This window comes from Cibotium barometz, chromosome 33 (genome assembly GCF_041138505.1).
Source record: "Cibotium barometz isolate CiBa-2024 chromosome 33, ASM4113850v1, whole genome shotgun sequence".
In the NCBI taxonomy this organism is placed as follows: domain Eukaryota; kingdom Viridiplantae; phylum Streptophyta; class Polypodiopsida; order Cyatheales; family Cibotiaceae; genus Cibotium; species Cibotium barometz.
The window spans coordinates 25,605,220-25,623,956 of record NC_141078.1 but is presented as its reverse complement, the minus strand read 5'-3'; the positions used below and the strand labels follow the sequence as shown (position 1 = coordinate 25,623,956).

Here is an 18,737-nt window from a genome sequence, read left to right as displayed (position 1 = left end):
TGCAAAGGTCTCATCATAATCAATGCCCTTTTGCTGGGCATACCCCTTTGCAACAAGTCTGGCCTTGAAATGCTGCCATCTGCTTTGCGTTTTAACTTGTAAACCCACTTAGTACCAATGGCCTTCTTGCCATGAGGTAGATCTGTCAAATACCAGGTGTCATTCTTGAGTATAGAGTTATACACATCCTGCATAGCATGCATCCAATGATCATCATCCTGTGCTTCCTCAACGGAAACAGGTTCCTCCTCATTACATAAAGTAGAAATGAGAACATGATCCACATGAGAATAATCTGCATGATGAGAACTTGCACGAGTTCTGCTAGGTAAAGGAGCTGCCAACTTGCTATCCCTCAATGTATGCACAAGCCATTTTAGTATATGCCTAGATTCTTTTATGGTTGCTCTCTCCTCATTCACTACATCCTCAATAATTGCCTCATCAAAAGGCTGTTTTGCAGGTTGATTTTGCACTTGCAAAGGCTGAATTTCAGCACTTGGTTGAGCATTCAATTGCTCTACATATGGCTGCCCTCCATTAAACAAAGGTAGGAGCAAATCAAACATGTCCTGTGAGCATACATTATGTTGTTTTTTGCATGAAAGCATGGGCTGAACTGAGTTTTCGACAAAAACAACATCTCTACTTACCAAAATCCGCTTTGAGGCCAGATGGTAGAGTCTATATCCCTTGCTTTTTGAACTGTATCCCACAAATATGCATTTAACTGCCGTATCATTAAGCTTACTGTGTTGTTGCTCAGGCACAAGAGCATAAGCAAGACAACCAAAAACACGCAAATGAGCCACAGAAGGCTTTCTACCATGCCAAGCTTTATAAGGAGTTTTAGATTGCAAGGCCTTAGTAAGGCATTTGTTCAACACATAGTTTGCGCACATAGTTGCCTCTAACCAAAAACTATGAGGTAAATCTTGGGCTTTCACCTTACATCGTGCCATCTCCATGAGAGACCTGTTCTTCCTCTTAGCCACACCATTTTGCTGAGGTGTGTATGGCACTGTACATTGATGCCTTATGCCTTTTTCAGCCATATATGCATGAAATTCCATGGACATATACTCCCCTCCTTGATCTGAACGAAGGGTGCCAACTTTACATTCACATGCGTTTTCAGCCATGGAGACAAAGTGCCTAAAGCACATAAAAACCTCTGACTTCTGCTTTAATGGATACACCTAGGTCCCATCTATATCTGGAGTAATCATCAATAAAAGTGACAAAGTAGAGATATCCCCCAATAGATGGTGTCCTCATAGGACCACATACATCACTCGATATAAGTTGTAAGTTCTTAACAGCTCTCACAGATCCATCCTTTGGAAATGATGCCCGATGCATTTTACCAAGAATACACCCCTCACATACATGTCTAGCAGGGGTCTCAAGAGTTGGCAACTCAGACACCATATCATGCCTTTGAAGGCGTAATAAACTGCCATAATTTAGATGGCTAAATCGTGCATGCCATAATTTTGCTGCTTTCTGCATCACTCATAGCACAAGTTGTAGAGACTAAGCAAGCATCATGCTGCAACTTCTCAAATACATCGATCTTGTATAGGCCATGAAACAAGGTACCTGAGACAATGATAGAATAACCATCATTTCTATCCTGACTTGTATATCTGTCATCCACAAAATTCACCATCAAGCCTGACAAGGCTAAGGCTGAAACTGACAGCAAGTTCTTCTTAATGCTTGGCACATAAAACTTTAGAAAGAGTAAATGCTCCCCCATTTGCAGCAGTGAGCACAACTCTACCAACTCCTTTGACAGGATATGAGGAACCATTTGCACATGTGACGGTTCTTGCACTTGGGACATATTCCAGAGATGAGAACAAATTTTTTTGTGAAGTAAGGTGCTTACTAGCACCACTGTCAAAGTACCAAGCATCCGATTCTGCCACTGACATGCATACATCACGAACAGAAGGGTCATAACTGCAATGTGCAGTCCATGCCCAATCATCTTGAGCAAAACTTGCAGATTCCTTCTTCTCTGCACTTGGTGCAAGTGCATCAGCCATAGCCATGCCCGATTCTTTCTTTTTCTCCTTCTCCAGCCTTTTCTTGCACTCATTTATGTAGTGCCCTGGTTTCTTGCAATAGTGACACTTGCCCTTCTTTTCAGGCTTATCACCTTCTTTCTCTGCATCCTTACTTGAGGATTCTGATTTTGGCTTATAGCCACCATGCGAAGAAGCTTTACCTTTGTCTTTCTGACTGGCAACAAAAGCTTGGTCACTAACTCGCATACGGATCTGTTTTGCCTAGACTGCTCTTGCAAGAGTACCGAAATCAGCTCATCAAATGTAAGGGCATTTGGATTTTCCTTCATCATGAGTCTAAGGGTAGAGGCAAAACTCTGATAAGAATCCGGCAATTCATTGAGAACTATCATGATATATCTCATCCACACTAGCAAGCTGCTCTTTAAAATCTTTGATCTTGGTCACGAAGTTGTCCATTGAGTCTCTCTCATTTATGTGCTCAGACTCCAAGTGTTTGCGCAGATATGCAACACGTGCTTCATTGCGCACCTTGTATAATGCAGCAAGTGCATCCCATGCCTGTTTTGAAGTCTTACATGACCGAATATGAGGAATAATGCTTTGCTTCACAGAAAGTGCAAGCACTGCATGTGCCTGTGCATCTCTTCCATCCCATCTCGTTTGAGCAGCAGTGGGAGGTACTGGTGGTGCATGTGGAGGAGCCACATCTATATCAGATTCTACTGTAGATGTACTTGCAGCATCTGGTGGTCGTGGTAATTGTGAAACAGGACGAGTTTCACTACCACTGACCACATTCCAAAGGCCTTTAGCAACCAATACATGCCTCATTATATAGGACCACAATGGGTAGTTAGTCTCATTAAGTTTGTCCTCAGGAGACAACATGTTGAATACATCACTACTGCCAGCCATGACTGTCTACCAAATGCAAAATCTTTCAACACACTGCAAGTACTCAGTATTCACTGAATGCAACCCCAGATGGTTGCCAACTGACTGAATCACTTTTGCAAAGTGTATGAAAAATAACATAGAGTAGAGAATAGAGTGTTACTGGCGAAAGTATGATGGTCGATGTTGTTGAAGACACTGTAGATGCTGCTGCACACTAAATCTTTGCTGTTGCATAGCCCAAACACCCAAAATCGAGCAGAACCAATCCAAAATGACGCCTCTACAAAACGTCTGCAGAAACCTTGTGGTGCCCAAAACGTGTCCGAATTGCGTGGCGGACCTTGAAAATTTTGTATACTTCGTATACATCACACTATAGTATATACCTTCTTCTTCTAAGAGGGTATCTCAATCGGAGACAGAAAAACAAGGTATGAGAAGGGAAGCAGACTACTAGATCAAGTGTCAAGGAAGCTAGCTCTGATACCAATTGTTGGAATTAGGGTTAGGGTTGCAACAATGCATACACACAAGATAGAGAAGCTTGAGAGACTTGCATCTCCGGAGGTTTGACAGAAACTCAGTACGAAGGACTTTGTGTGAATATATGCTCATGTGTGTGTGTGTGGGGCATGTGTGAGAGCATATCTTGATACAGAGTTCTACACCCACTATTGGGCACTGATGACGTTAGTGGGGATGTCGTAGTATCTAGTCCATACTATGCATAATGGAGTTGATAGTTATATAGTCTTGTGGGTTGACTACCATGAGTATATAACATGCACGTTCCTAAAAGATGAATTTGGGCATGTTCCTGTATTCATCTAGGTATATATATTAAATGAACAAATGTGTGCTAGATACAAAAGATAAGTACACACCCCAAAATGAGTACATAAGAGAGTGTACATACGCACGGGGGAAAAAACCTCCTAGTGAGGGAAAAAGTGTCCCGGCGGTCCTAAGTGTGTTCACACACATCACTACCATATAATGCTACATGCTGCCTGTGAGGCAATTTGGTTGCGGAGATTATTGGGAGAACTTGACTTTTCTCCTACCGGATCTACTCTTCTTTGGTGTGACAATCAGAGTTGCATTGCTATTGCCAAGAACCCTGTGTTTCATGCTCGTACTACAAAACACATTGAGATTCAGTATTACTATGTTCATGAACGGGTTCTTGCTTGAGATTTGCGTTTGGAGTATTGTCCTTTAGCAGAGAATGCAACAGATTTGTTCACCAAGCCAGTGTCTTAGGCTTTCTTGGCTCCTCATCTTTGGCTTCTCGGAGTTTGTTTAGCATCTAGTGCTGAGAGGGGGTGTTAGCATATTCATCCCCATATTCTGCCCATGTATTGTGCCCACATTTGATCCCTTTTATGGTCCTTGGTCATCCCCATATTCTCCCCATGTATTCTGCCCATTTATTGTGCCCACATTTGATTCCTTTTATGGTCCTTGGTTGTGGGCTGGCCACCCTTATTTTCACCCTATTTTTTCCCATTTTCTTGGTATTTTTCCCAGGTTGGGTGATGCTTTTCCAATCAGCCAGCTCCTCTTGTCCAATCGGTCAGGTCTTGTTGCTCCAGTCGGCCAGCCCCATATGACCTATATATAGGTGGGTTGGCCTCTTCCCTTTTCCATTCATTGGTTCTTGAGGAGGTGTGGTTCATGTGTTGACACACTCTCACCTTTTGTATCCTTCACTTATGAGACTATTTTGTCTCTTTCTCGGGATTGCTTTCATTGCAGTATATTCAACTTATTAGCTTCATATCTCCTTCTCTCTTGCACTTCTCAGATCAGCACACTCTAGTGCTCATCTTACTTCCGCTCTGTGCACTCTTTTAGAATATGCTTGGCAAATATCCACAAACGACTGAATGTCACATGCCATTTCTAGAATCTCCCAATTAAGGATTTCCCCCACCTTTGCAGGGTCCAATCGGATGCCTTCGACACTGATTATACATCCGAGGTAATGAACCTCGTATAGGTGAATTTTAAATTTTTCTCATTAACATAAAGCTCATTGCTTTCCAGCAATTTCATCACTTTTTTCACATCAATGTGTCATCCAAAAAGATGAAGACACCCTTTCCTATCAAGTCCCTAATAAATACCCACGTCATCATGTGGTTAAACGTAGCTGAGGCATTTGTTAAACCAAAAGGCATGACCGCGAACTCGCAGTAGGCCCACTCAGTTCGGAATGCGGTTTTGGGGATGTCCCTATCCACAATTTGTACCTGATATGGTACTCACTTTTGAGGTCAATTTTTGAAAACACCTTCATTCCATTCAGCCTCCCTAAGGTGTAATCAATCTAAGGCATAGGGAACTTTCTCTTTATCATCAGCTTGTTGAGCGCGCAATAATCTATGCAAAGCGGGGAGGATCCAACCTTCTTTTTCATGAAAAGGATCGGGGTTGCGAATGGAGACACACAAGAACGTATAAAACCGGATTGTAGCAATTCTTGGAGTTGACGGTCCAACTCTGTCTCAATGGCCTTGCTCAGGCGGTATGGAAACTTATTGGGGGGTTCAGAACCTGGGAGGAGCTCAATTTTATGGTCCTCCGGTCTAGATGGGGGAAGTTTAGGAGGCAAGTTGTGCCCCAAGAAAGACCTTCTGGAACCAGTCACTGTCTGGGTGGTCTGAACATAGGTCACTGCACACTGTGCGCCTTTTTGAATGTCGTTTAGCCTATATATGGCTAATGACCGGAAAGCTAGGTATCCCTGGTTCACACTTAATGATCACGGGAGCCTTTGACACATTTCGGGTAATCTGGAATGTGTGTTGGTCCTAATCAATGTCTGGGGTGAACGTGTGAAACCACTGGATTCCTAAGATTATGTCTGCGCCTACAAGAGGGACAACTATGAAATCGCGCATAAATTATGTGCCCTGGACGACTAATTTAGCTCGGCAAGCTTCAAACTTGATGCTCGTTGTCATGCACGTGCTAAATCCCTCCGCTTTCTTATCTATCGAGGTCAATGAAAAACGGGCTCGTCTAGCGACCTATTTCGTGACATCGTCCTCTGTACTGTCGCTGTCAAACAAGACAACGACTCTCTAGTCACCTATGTAGCCAAAAGTCCTGAGCAATTCGTTTCGCTCATACTCCGGGTCCTGGTTGTCCTTCTGCCTATCTTCGAGCTCTCGACCGACAATGACGCCAAACGAAGGTGTGGGGGCTGGTGGACTAGCGACAGTTGGTGTGGGAGGCTAGCTCACCACGGCAGCTGGTAAGGCTGAGATGGTGGTCTGAGGAGGGGTCTTCTTAGGGCAATCCTTAGAAGTGTGTCCTTTTGTATGACAAATGAAACACTGCCCCTCCCTGTATTGTTCGCGCTCTTCGAAACTGAGCTTACCAGCTATCTTGCCGGCCAGAGCCTTTTGTTCTGAAGCAAGGCGAGTTCCATTGTTCGAGTTCTTGGAGCCAGAGGCTCCCGAGGTAGACCCTGACTGGGTTTGGTTCTGGCCCTTGCCAGAGACAGTGGCTACCTTGGCTACTCTGGGCTAGGAGGTCTTTGGTTTTCTGTTGTTGTACTTCATCTCAACACTTCACCCAAGTGAGAGTGCACGATCAAAAGTCTCCGGTTCAAACATGCGCACATCCCACAAGATTTGCGTGCCCAAACTGTAGAGGAATTGTCCTCGTTTGTCGCATCCGATTTCTGCAACTGGAAAGCTAGGTGAGTGACTTTATTTGCAAGTTGGAGGACCGGTAGCAGGTTTTGGCGCAATCCGTGATACTTGTCCTCGAGTCGCTCAAGATAATGAGGCGGTAGAAACTTCTTCTTGAGGTTAATCCGAGAAAAGTCATGCGCTGAGCCTTCGAGTCCAACTTGGAGTGATGCTCCTTAGGCACATGAACATAACCGTACACCCAAATATCCAGAAATGAACAACGGAGGGCTTCTCACCATGGAAAGCCTCATATGGAGTTTTATGGGGAAGAGCAGCAGTAGGAGACCTGTTCTGAATGTAGACAGCAGTGGAAGCCGCCTCAGCACAGAAACGTCGAGGTAATGAAGAATGCTCAAGCATAGCACGGGCCATCTCCATAATGGTCCTATTCTTCCTCTTGGCAACTCCATTCTGTGATGGAGTATATGATGTAGTAAGCTGTCTCCGAATGCCATGTGTCTTGCAATATTGCTTAAACTCCTGGGATGTGAACTCACCCCCTCCGTCGGTCCTCAGAGCCTTGACTGAGTGACCGGTCTCTTTTTCCACCTCAGCTCTCCAATCACAGAAGTGCTGAAAAGTCTCATCCTTGGTCTTCAAAAAGAAAACCCAAGTATATCTGGTAAAATCATCCACCATCACGAGCATGTACAACGCCTTACTCAAAGACGCGGTACTCATAGGGCCACATAAGTCTGCATGAATGAGAGCAAGTGATGGCGAAGATTTGTGTGTCGCCTCCTTCGGAAAGGCGGCTCGGTGTTGCTTCCCCTGTAAACAAGAGGAACAGGTAGCAGACGAAGCCTTGATGGTCGGTAATCCCTCAACCAACCCATCCTTCGAAGCTCGCTGTAGAAGCTGATAGCTCAAATGGCCAAACCGAGCATGCCAAAGAGCAGAAGAAGCACCAGAAGAAAGCAAAGCGGTTAACTTGTAGAGACCACTATCTTGGACTCCCTGAGCCAAGATGCCGCCAGTCGCCTTATCACGAATGGTAATCTCATAACGAGAAAAGATCACCTCCGCACCCTGAGCTGTAAGAGCACTCACTGACAAAAGGTCAAAAGCCAAATCTGGAATATACAGAACGTCAGAGAAGTACCTCTTAACGGAAGATGGGGATAGTGCCATGTCCATGCACTGGCACAGAAGAAGAATCACCCAGAGTGATCTCGCCTTATCTGGCAGTGAAGTCCTCGAACCAATCTCGATGGGGTGTCATATGAGCAGTAGCACCGCTATCAACAATCCAAGACTGTGATTGAGAAGTCACAAGAGCAAGTATACGCCGAGTACCTGCTAAGAGAAGAATGCCATCATCCTTCTTGGGTTGAGACACCGCCATTGAGGAAGAGTTCTTTGTTGCTTCATCACGCTTCTTCTTGTGACATTGGGGTGACTTGTGACCCTTCTTGCCACAATAATGACATTCAATGTCCTTATTCTTTGAAGATTTGATGTCTTTATCCTTGTCGGAATCCTTGGAGTTCTTGTCAGAACCCCCGTTTCCTTTCTTTTGTTGATTCTTCCCTTATCTCGTGCTGCCAAAGCTCCATCAGGGCCACCAGAGGTGCCAGTCTGCTCCTCAAAGCGAGACTCAATCTGCATAACGGAGAGGAGAACTTCCTCCCAAGTAACTGGAACAGGACGAGGAGAAGAAACAAGAGATTGAAAGTATGCATCAAACCTCTCTGGAAGTTTGTAGAGCAGCCGAATAGCCATGTCCTCTGTGGAGATGTCCTTGCCACAAAGAGCAAGCTCGTCCCGGAGATCTTTCATCTTCGAGATGAAAGCAGATAAAGATGGAAATGCAGAAACTGATAAGTTTATAAGTTGCTTTTCCAACGCCAAAATCCGACCCGGAGACTTAATCTCATAGAGATCTGCAAAAGTCTTCCAAACTTCATGTGCAGCATCTGCTGTATGCACATGAGAGAGAACAGAATCCTGACAGTTCAACATCAGAAAGGAGAAAACACGTCGATCATTCGACCGCCAAATATCAATCTGTGCGTGAGTCGCGCCACTGGAAGCAAGGGTGGGAGGGGTGGCATTGGCCAGTGTAACACGCCAATCCCAAAGATCCACGCCACGCAAGGCCGATTTCACCTTCACCTTCCATAGGGTGTAGTTGGAACCATCCAACTTGGCAGACTCAGCAAACATATGAAGAGAAGTCGGTGCAGCCATCACAAAAGCTTGGGCTCAATCTCAAGAAAAAAAAATTGCACAAACTCTGAAGTAGGAGTGTCCTCCACAGGTACCAAGAGTGCCACCAAAGCCTGCAACACCAAAGACCCCCTCTGAAAAGGAGCAAACCCACGGGAGAGGAAAAACGCAGCAAAGGAAGCTGCTGTCCTGAAGAAACAGGCCGCCTATGTCCTATACTCCACGTGGAATAGAAGAAAACTGGTCAAACAGTACCAGAAGGCTCTGTTGATGAAGCCAAACTGAAGGGCGCAGCAACCAGCAGGTTCAGTCCAGAAAACGCAGCAAAGGAAGCTGCAGATCTGAGAGAAAAACGCAGAGGCAAAGTGACCAGGTTCAGTCCAGAAAATGCAGCATGAAAGAGCTGCAGATCTGAAGGAAAACGCAGAGAAGGAGGTGCTGAAAACAGTGCTGAATCTGGGGCAGCAAAGAGGTTGCTAAACCGGGAGCGATGATACCATGAAAGAGTGCACAGAGCGGAAGCAGAGTGGCACTAGAATGTGCTGAACAGAGAGTGCAAGAGAGAGAGAGATATGGAGAGAACTATGCTGAATATACTGAAGCAAAACAGTCCCAAGCAAGAGACACTACAAGTCTCATGAGTGAGGGAGCAAAATATGTACAAGTCTGAATGAATGATGAGAGGCCAGCACCCACTATATATAGTAGATGTAAGCTGGCCGACTGGAGCTGCAAAACAGGCGGACTGGAGCTACTGGACAGGCCGACTGGAAAATGCTAGAAAAGCTGGGAAAAATCCCAGAATAATACTTGAAAAAGGGGTGGCCAGCCCACAAGCAAGGGCCATGCAAAAGTGGGCACCAGAAAAGAGCAGAATCTGGGGATGAATGTGCTAACAAAGATGACCTAGTTCTTGACCTTCAAGTTCACCTTTACATTAGGAATTCCCTTGGCTGTCTTGGCCCTTGAATACCTTCAGCACTTCGTGAATATGAGATGATTTGACTCTTGACTAGCCCATGCTTTTATAGGCAAGTCCTCTGCTGGTCGGTGGGTTAATAATGGCTGTCAGCCTGTTTAATTCACCCCCATGACCTGTTTTAATGCTCATAAAATAGGTGCCTTTTTTCTCATGTGCTGGCCGCCTTGGTTCTGCTGTCCAGGCTGCCCCTTGTGTGTTGGCCGCCTGCTGGACTGGCCCTTTAAGGGCTGGCCGACTGGCTGTGCAGCCTTGGGGCTGGCCAACTGGCTGTCCAGGCCTTCTAGGCCTGGCCGACAGCCAGTCCATGCCCACTAGGGGCTGGCCAACTGGGCCCTTGCCTCCTAGAGGCTGGCCAACAATGCCTATGGGCTTCTTGTGGGCCAATGTCATGGCCCATGGGCTTCGCTAGGTAGCCCAAGTGTTGGGTATAGCCTGACACTCTATGCAAATCCTACATGCAACTACATGCTTCCTCCGGTGCCTGGCATTTGGCTACAAGCCTAATGCCTGGAACACATGGCATCATTCCAGAGGGTGACTCACAGTACCGATTGGTAGTGCTTCATGTGTGGGACTTGCACACGTGACCAAGACGATGTATGGGACTTGTACACGTGACATGGACGCTTAGAGTGGAACCTTGGCTGACTCGTCTCGGACTGGGGTTCACAAGGGACCAGTTTCCATTCCAGGTCTTACACCTGCTGTACAGATATGTTCATGTGGCACCCAAGCACGGAATGCAATGTCATTTTGTGGTAAACCTGGTCATTGGGAGTAGTAGTGTAGAGCCAAACAACAACAAAAGCATAAGCTCCAACTTCATGCAATCTGTAGATGAAAGGAAAAATCATGACCCAAACAGCAAGCTTTCTCGAGAATACATGAGGTTAATGAGCCATTGGGTGCCATAGTTGACTTGCCATGGTGAATGTAACAACCACATGACTTGCCATGGTGAATGGTTCTCTAACATGGAGAAACTTCCAGAAATTTCAAGATGATGACTCTTCACATCCAATTGAAGGGATTGGGCAAGTTCCAATCAATGTGCAACAAGGTCTTCCACAACAACACATAGGTAATGTTTTACATCACAAAGAATTTAATGTGTTGGGCAAATTGTTGAGGAAAATATGCAAGTGGTTTTTGATCCCCAAGGATGCTTTGTGAAAGACATGAATGGAAATCTTAATGGTAGTGGAAACAAGGTGGGTAGAATGTTTAAATTGGTTACTCACTTTAACCAATCTGCATGTGCTATGGAAAGCTTCACTGTTAGTTATGTTGACTTGTGGCATAAAAGGCTCTGCATATGCAAGCCTTAGTGAACATGGTATGGATACAAGTTTGCCTTACATACAAGCTAATCAGTTTAAGCTATGTGAAGCATGTTTTGGTAAGCAACAAAAGAAACTATTTCCAAGAAGCTTTAGCAAAACAAAGTATCCTTTGCACTTGTGCATTTAGATGTGTGGGGCCCCACCTTCCCAAAACAAAACTTTGGGAGGAGCTGGATATTTTCTTTCTTTCATTGATGATTATACAAAGAAGATTGGGTCTTCTTCTTCTTGAAGCACAAATCTGAAGCCCTTCAATGGTTCAAGAAATTCAAAGCTTTTGCTGAAAATCAAACTGGATGCAAAATCAAGACACTCAAGACAGATAGAGGAGGTGAGTTCTTGTCAAATGAATTTTATGATTTTTTCTCTTATCATGGTATTGTAAGGCATTATACATGCAGGTATACACCTCAGCAAAATAGCATTGCCGAGAGGAAAAAGAGGGTGATTGTGGAGCATGCTAAGTGAAATGACATTACCTAATGCTTATTGGGGAAAAGCTGTGAATACAATGGTGTATCTTTTGGGTTCGGGTGGTGTGAACCCCTTTTTGTTCCCTTGTTCGCGTGTTCGTGTGTTGAGCGGATGTGCGTGCTTGCAATGGCTTGGATGTGCTTCTTAGGCATTCAACTATGAGTATCGGTCTTGGGCGGGCATACATGTAAGTGGACTCCTACTTGGAGTGTTGATTTAATTAATTAATGCTTTGTGCTAGCCTCTGACTGTTAGTGAAAATGGTAGTGGAGGACGATTGTCCCAAATCAACCATAAGGCGTCTAAGCTATACACTCTCAAATATAGCTGTAAAAGCTACCTTGTACTCCGCTTCATAGTTGGAAGTGGCTAGTGTTGACTGTTTCTTACTGAGCCATGATATACATGAATCACCAAGACGAAAGCAAAAGCCCCTAGTGGACACTCTCGTGTCGTAACATCTAGCCCAATTCGAATCTGTAAAGTCATGCAGTTGTGAATCAAACCCCCCCCCCCCGGATAGAACAATCCGAAGTGTTCAGTTCCTTGTGTAAGTATCGGAAAACCCGCTTGACAACTGGTTAATGCCTGGAGCCTGGGCTATGCAAAAACCGCTCAAGTGAGAGACCCCAAACTGAATGTCTGGCCTCGTATGGCATAAACAAATCAAGCAACCAACAGCCTGCTGATATAATGTATGATCAAAAGGCTCTCTAGAATCCTGAATGCTAAGCTTGGCACCTGTCTCAACTGGTGTAGACACAGGCTTACTCCTCAAGAGTAAACCTCTTAAGCAGTCTTTGTATGTACTTTGATTGCATCATGACTATGCCATCATCACGCTGTAAGAACTGAATGCCCAAGTAAAAATGCAACTGGCTCAGATCTGATATCTCAAATGATGAATATAATTCAGCTGTGAAAGCTGAAATCTGTTCCTCATCAGGGTTTGTGAGCATCATGTCATCAACGTATAAGACGATGACCAAGAAACTATCTTGAGTCCTCTTTGGACATAGACGGTACTCTTAAGTAGGATTGTACATGATGGTAGTAGTGTTCTTAGGACATGCATAAAGCATGTTCAAAATCCTATTGGAAAACATGAAGAAGATAATGAAACACTATAATCACTATAGTCTTCCTTGAGATGAGTGGTTCTATCAAAAACAGGCAGGATTACATAGCTCTCTGGCAATCTCCTCTACAGACTCAATGTGATAAAAAAGGGCTTCTGTGCTGGTGGACAAGCCTGACTCTGATCGCAATATTGAGTACACATCAAGGTGCCTCTGCCAGGTCTCAGGTTTCTTGCATTTCGTGCTAGTTTCCTAGAGGTAAATAGTCATTAGTCTGGATATAAAAATAAGGATATGGTTGCTATAGTAGTGCTCTGGTCGGACAAGTCTGGCATAATATCCATCTTGTATCAGAAAATACATTTGACCTTTTTTTTTTCAAGCGAAGCTATTATCCTGCTTTCCCATGCCCTTTTACTAGGTATGGGAGGCATGCATACCATTCATCCTTGAAGGTGAGAGGAGTGGTGAGTGCTTTTACAAACCCATTTGTAAGATTGATTAGGTTTGGGACCTTGAGTTATGAGTCTTGATGCGATTACACTATGAGAAACTTATAGAGGCTTATTTTTTTCTAGTCTCTTTGTTTTGTAGTGCACAGTATGATGACAATTTGTCATGGTCCCATCCTCATTAGTAGTTGTTTTGCTGGGCCTTTGTCCAAGTGGCTATCATACTATGCTGCCCAGAAGAGTGTGAGTTCGAATACTGGCATCTATAAAATAACGTATAGCCCACTGCCCAAGAAAAAAAATCTTGAGAGATTATGGCATCGTTTGTAGTTTGTGAATGTGTCAAGAAACTATTCACATACTCTCTGATTATTGGCTTCAACTTGGCATTCAGTGGACATCAGGATGCTGAGACGTAAAAGCCATGAAGTCAATGGCGTGGAAAAAACCCTTAGTTTGGAAGAAGACCAATCAAAGGTAATGTTAGGCAGCTAGAATATGGATTTTGGATTAAAAAATACATGTTCATGTGCGACTCAAACCCCTCTCACAGTACAGGTCCATGAGCTGAATGCATCCCTTGGTCCCTTGCCGGGACGTTTTGAAAAGTTTTGTTCTGAGGCATGTTTGAGGCGGTACCTCCGGGCTAGGAATTGGGATTTACAGAATTCTCAGAAAATGCTGGAAGAGACTCTCAGTTGGAGGGCAGCTTTCAAACCAGAAGAGCTTCGATGGGTGAGTTCAGAAAGAAGTAAAACTTATGCAATTCTCATGCATCTCTGCATTGCATGAATATTATATCTGTATATACGTGTGTGTGTGTGCATGGGTGCGTGGGGGTGTGCCTCTCTCAGACAGATGTAGCAGAAGAAGGCGAAACGGGGAAGGTGTATAGAGCCGATTTCTTTGATAAAAAAGGGAGAACTGTTTTGGTGCTGGTGCCAGCAAATCAGGTGATCAAACAGACATACCGAATGGTTCTATTTTGTCTGTGCTTGCATGTTTTGGATGGCTGTGTAATATGTATTTGATCATCTGTGCCCCAGAATACTTCATCTCACGAGGGTCAGATGCGGCACTTGGTATACTTAATGGAGAATGCCCTTCTAAACTTGCCGCCTGATCAAGAGCAAATGGTCTGGCTAATAGATTTCAAGGGATGGTCCTTTTCCACTGCAGTACCCATCAAAACTACCCATGCAACCACCAGTATTCTACAAAACCACTATCCAGAGAGGCTTGCGTATGCAATTCTGTACAACCCACCTAGAATCTTTGAAGCATTTTGGAAGGTATCAATTCAGTGCCTGTGGATGGAGGGTGCTTAGATTAAGTTTAGATCAATATTAGTACGAATTAATTTGTATTTATGTTAACTTTAGTGGAAGTTTGGATGGCAACCTTTTTTGACAGGTTGTGAGGCATTTCCTTGACCTGAAAACCTATCAAAAAGTGAAGTTTGTTTACTCGAAAAACCCTGAAAGTCTCAAGTTAATGGAAGAGCTCTTCGACATAGATCAACTGAACACGGCATTTGGAGGCAAAAGAACGGTGCTGTATGATCATGAAGCGAACAGCAGACAAATGCAGGAGGATGATTTGAAGCGGGCAGCATACTGGCAATTGAATGATGAGAGCTTAGATGACACCGGAGAAGCATCTTGTGGAACTGGCCACGACTCTGAGATAGAAATTTTGCAAAAAGAATAGGCCACATTTTCATAGCATTTTCAATCAATATGATTGTCTACATTAAGTTGCTATATCTTCATTATTGTTGGATCCCTCTTAAACTTAAAAATTATACAGTAACCTTTAATATTTTGGAAATAACTCTTTATACAAGAATTATATTCCATGCTTCCTCCATTGCCCCTCTTGGGGGGAGAGGCTACATTTGTGGAGGTGGAGGGGAAAATCCACATTGGGGCTGTAATGCCAAGTCTTCCCAAGAAAGGTCTAGTGAAGCTTGCATGCCTCATTGAATCTTTGGAATGACATTTTTTTTTTCTTGTTGAATGTGGCAAGATTTGGATTTGTCCTTGATATACACATAAGAAAAGGGTCTCAAGTACTGAAATGATCATTGGTGTATGTTAGCTTCTGGGTATGTTGGCTTGAGGCACAAATGTATCTCCATCTGCAATCATGAGAAGTGCATTATTACCTTGTAGCAACTGTCTACTCAGGGTGCTCCTATGTGGGAAGGATTTTCTGCTCCTTTATTTAGATAGCCAGTCTGTTAGCACTCATTTGTTCTATATACACATCTTAGGCAAAAGGGGTCTTCTCTTAACTAGATAGAGGCAGTTGCTAACTAACAGCAGGCATTGATTTGTTGCTCCTTTATTGAGCCTAATTCATTAACTAGCCATATGTTTTACTTAGAAGGGGTCTTCTACTAACTGCTATCACCAAGCAGTAGAGGCTTATTGCTAGATGGAAAAGGAGTTTCAATATAGGAGGGGTTTCCTTCCCCTCATAAAAGATCCTTCATTAGTCAAAAGAAAGTGTTCGCATGATGCAGACTACAACCCTCTGTAGAGGCTGATACAATACAAAGAAACCCTCGTGAAAGGTATATACAACCTAAAAACATGAGGAAAACAGCTCTCCCTCTTTGGGTAGGGTTTCCTCTTACTTTGCTGAGTGTAAATAAGAAGCAAATCATAAAATGAAGCAAGTCTAGGAAGTTTTAAAGCTTGAGTCTTTGTTTTTGAAATCATTTTAATAAGTTATAGCCTAGTTAAAGTAATTTGTGAATTTTAATTAAAATGTAACTAGATTTGACACGGGTAGTGTTTGTCATATAAACTACGGTGCTACCAACATGAAGGTCCTCATGTTTGCAAGTTTTGAGTGTAGATAGCTTGGCAACCCAAGCATGTGTGTGCGTATTCATGTGCATGAATTCATTCAATTGGAGGCCTAGTGACTAGGCCATCTCAACACCAAAGCCCTAGACATGTGGCATGCACAAAACTATGCCTTCAACTAGAAGCTTGTCAAACACCTCTTGTTTTTTTACAAAAGGCAACACAAGTTTAGCATACATATCGACCAATGCGTTGGCCATCCTACTTTAGAGCAACCTTGTTCTAGTAAACTCAACATGTATTTCTCCACCCTTGTGTCCCTGGATCCTATGTTGCTACATGATATCAAGCTACAAACATGGGTGATAGCATTCAAAGTGACACCCTCAAGTTCCATCCGTTTAAAATAGTTGTGCTTCTTCATAATACATGTGGTCAATATATCTTGCCACTAGTCTCTCCATGAGACATCTTGAACAAGAAGTTTGTCAAGCACTTTCCATTCTTTTGTAAGCGAGCCAAATTTAGCATACATTTCAACCAAAGTGTTGCTAACAACAAAGTCTCTTCTAAAAACTCTGTCTTGACTCTCAGAATGTATTTATCCACTCTTATATGTGGCTCCTATGCAACCACAAGATTTTCTGCCAAAAAAAGGTGACCGCAATCGGAGATAAATTGTCACCATTTGGCCCCTTCACCAGTCTTGATCAGTGTTTTGGGGCAAGCCTACGCATAGGACATGACCAAGGTGAGAACGAGGATTTGCCACAGAAGGAAGCTGAAGCATTCACAGACAAGGATTGGCTTGAAAGATGGCTACACAATATGAACATCATGGGAATTTAATCATTAAATTGACTTATAAGGTTTGTAAGTATGTTCACACAACATTAAAGTTGGGCTGGACATATTATTATTTTGGGCATGTACAAAGTGGATAGAAGGGGGCGCTTGCTTGGGCAACAAGTTGGGGATAAAAGGGACATTTTGAGCAGATTCAACCACTTTTGGCCAAAAAGGAAAAGCATGGGGTAACGTTAGTATTGGTTGGTCGACTCTATTAAAAAAGGAGGGAGGGCTGGGCAAAAAGGAAAAGCAGGGGGGTTAATATTGGCTGATCCACTCTATTAAAAGAAGGGAGGGGTTGTCTTTTATGAAGGCGCTCAACTGGCAGCTGACTCTCCCTTTCTCTCGTTTTGCTGTCTGCTGGCCGAACAACAGCTTCCGCTTGCAAGGCTGGTCGTACACTGAAGAGGCCACATGCAACTGGTCGTACAGTTGTTCCGCCACTCTCCCAACTTCCAAGGCTGGTCGACAGTGTCTTTTGCCTCCACATCTGGCTGCCTGTTGTCCGTACAATAGCCGTACACGGTACAGCAGCCGTACTTCCACACGTGTGACTTCAGCTGGTGTTCTTCTTTTTCACAGACCTAGCCGTGCAACGGGCAAATTCGGGACTACTGTTTTGGACAGCTATTTTGGTACTGTTTTTATCTTGGCTCTAGATAGAGATCTGGGCATGAGCCCTGTTGATGCTTTATGGAAAATCTTGTGCTATATGCACCCTCACCTTGAGTTCTTGTAAAACTTCTACTGAATAAAGAGTTCCTACAGGGGGTCATCCGTTCTGGCTCAGCGCGGTGTCTTTATATTTTTGTGGTTTCTTGTTGTGTTCATACTCTGTTTGGTACTTGATGTGTTTTTCTGTTTCGGGTCCTCAATCGGTTACAGGGGTATCGGCATAGGCTTTCTTGGAAGCGAAGGTTTTCTTTCATAAACGAGAAAGAGAAAAGATAAGAAGTGGGGACCACACTGACCAATAGTTTTGCTATTGAGCTTATGGAAGCAGTCATGTGTCAAGAGCATGAGTAGAGTAGACAGTTGGTCTAAGGATTTATGGATTCACAGATTTTATCCTTGAAGTATGGAGTTGGTTTTATGTGCCCGTGTTTAGCACTCTTTCCATATGGATATTGTAGATTATAAATCAAGCTTGCAGGAGGCAAGCTATATGGAGATATATCTTAGGATATCTTATGGATATGGTGAGGAGATATTTTGAACGTGACAAAGAAAAGCTAAGTATACTTTGAGTTTTGCAAAGTTGTGCTTTTTGCAATTTATTGCAAGTATTTTTGGACACTTAATACTTGTATACCCCAAGGAAAATTGTGTGTTGTTTGCCTTGAACTATTTTAGGTGAACAATGTTAATGGTTGAAAGCTTGGTTTATATGCTTTTCATATGGATATGTTCAACGACTATGGACTAAGTTTTTGCTATATCTTTGCTCGAGGATTTATATATATATGATGGTTTGGCGCATCTATATGGTTATCATTTGATATTGGCTAAGTAATTCTTGGGATACAGCTCTATGGCTCCCTTTACTGGGATGGAGTATGTTTGTCGCTCTTTATATCTGGGATGCATTGGATTTTTGCAATTTATGAATATCTCATAGATCGAGGATTTTTTTATGGATTTCTATTAGCAAGCGAAATGCCTGTAAAACTATCTGTTAAAGTCATCCTCCAAGCTGTATGCTTTGAATACTGACACATGTGATAGACTGGACATGACGCCTCGTTGGCAGAGGACTTATGTGACGTTTCATAATTTCGTATAAACTATTTTTTAAGAAATTCATGTTGTAGGAAATGTGTAGAATGCTTTGTTAGGACATCTAACGTGTTCTGATAAAAAAATTTGTTGTAGGAATTGTTTTGGTTTTGGTCATTTTGAAGTAGTTACCATTTTCGTGGGTGTGATTTGA

The 18,737-nt window shown here is 43.4% G+C and overlaps 1 protein-coding gene across 5 annotated transcripts in view; it reads left to right on the top strand.

Annotated features, from left to right (window-relative positions):
- The window catches only part of LOC147619438 (uncharacterized), a 45,800-nt gene extending 30,810 nt beyond the window's left edge, over nt 1–14,990 (top strand). For 2 of the 5 annotated variants that reach the window (XM_086773104.1, XM_086773100.1), the window contains exons 2-6: nt 13,537–13,619; nt 13,701–13,877; nt 13,997–14,095; nt 14,189–14,434; nt 14,556–14,990. In XM_086773104.1, the coding sequence (XP_086629230.1) occupies nt 13,548–13,619; nt 13,701–13,877; nt 13,997–14,095; nt 14,189–14,434; nt 14,556–14,852 (891 nt within the window). In that variant the 5' untranslated portion in view covers nt 13,537–13,547 and the 3' untranslated portion in view covers nt 14,853–14,990. Of the gene's footprint in view, nt 1–11,547; nt 11,799–13,363; nt 13,386–13,536; nt 13,620–13,695; nt 13,878–13,996; nt 14,096–14,188; nt 14,435–14,555 lie in introns of those variants that run through there. The other 3 variants (XM_086773101.1, XM_086773102.1, XM_086773103.1) reach the window with 3 other exon arrangements.
- Nucleotides 14,991–18,737: the final 3,747 nt, after the last annotated feature.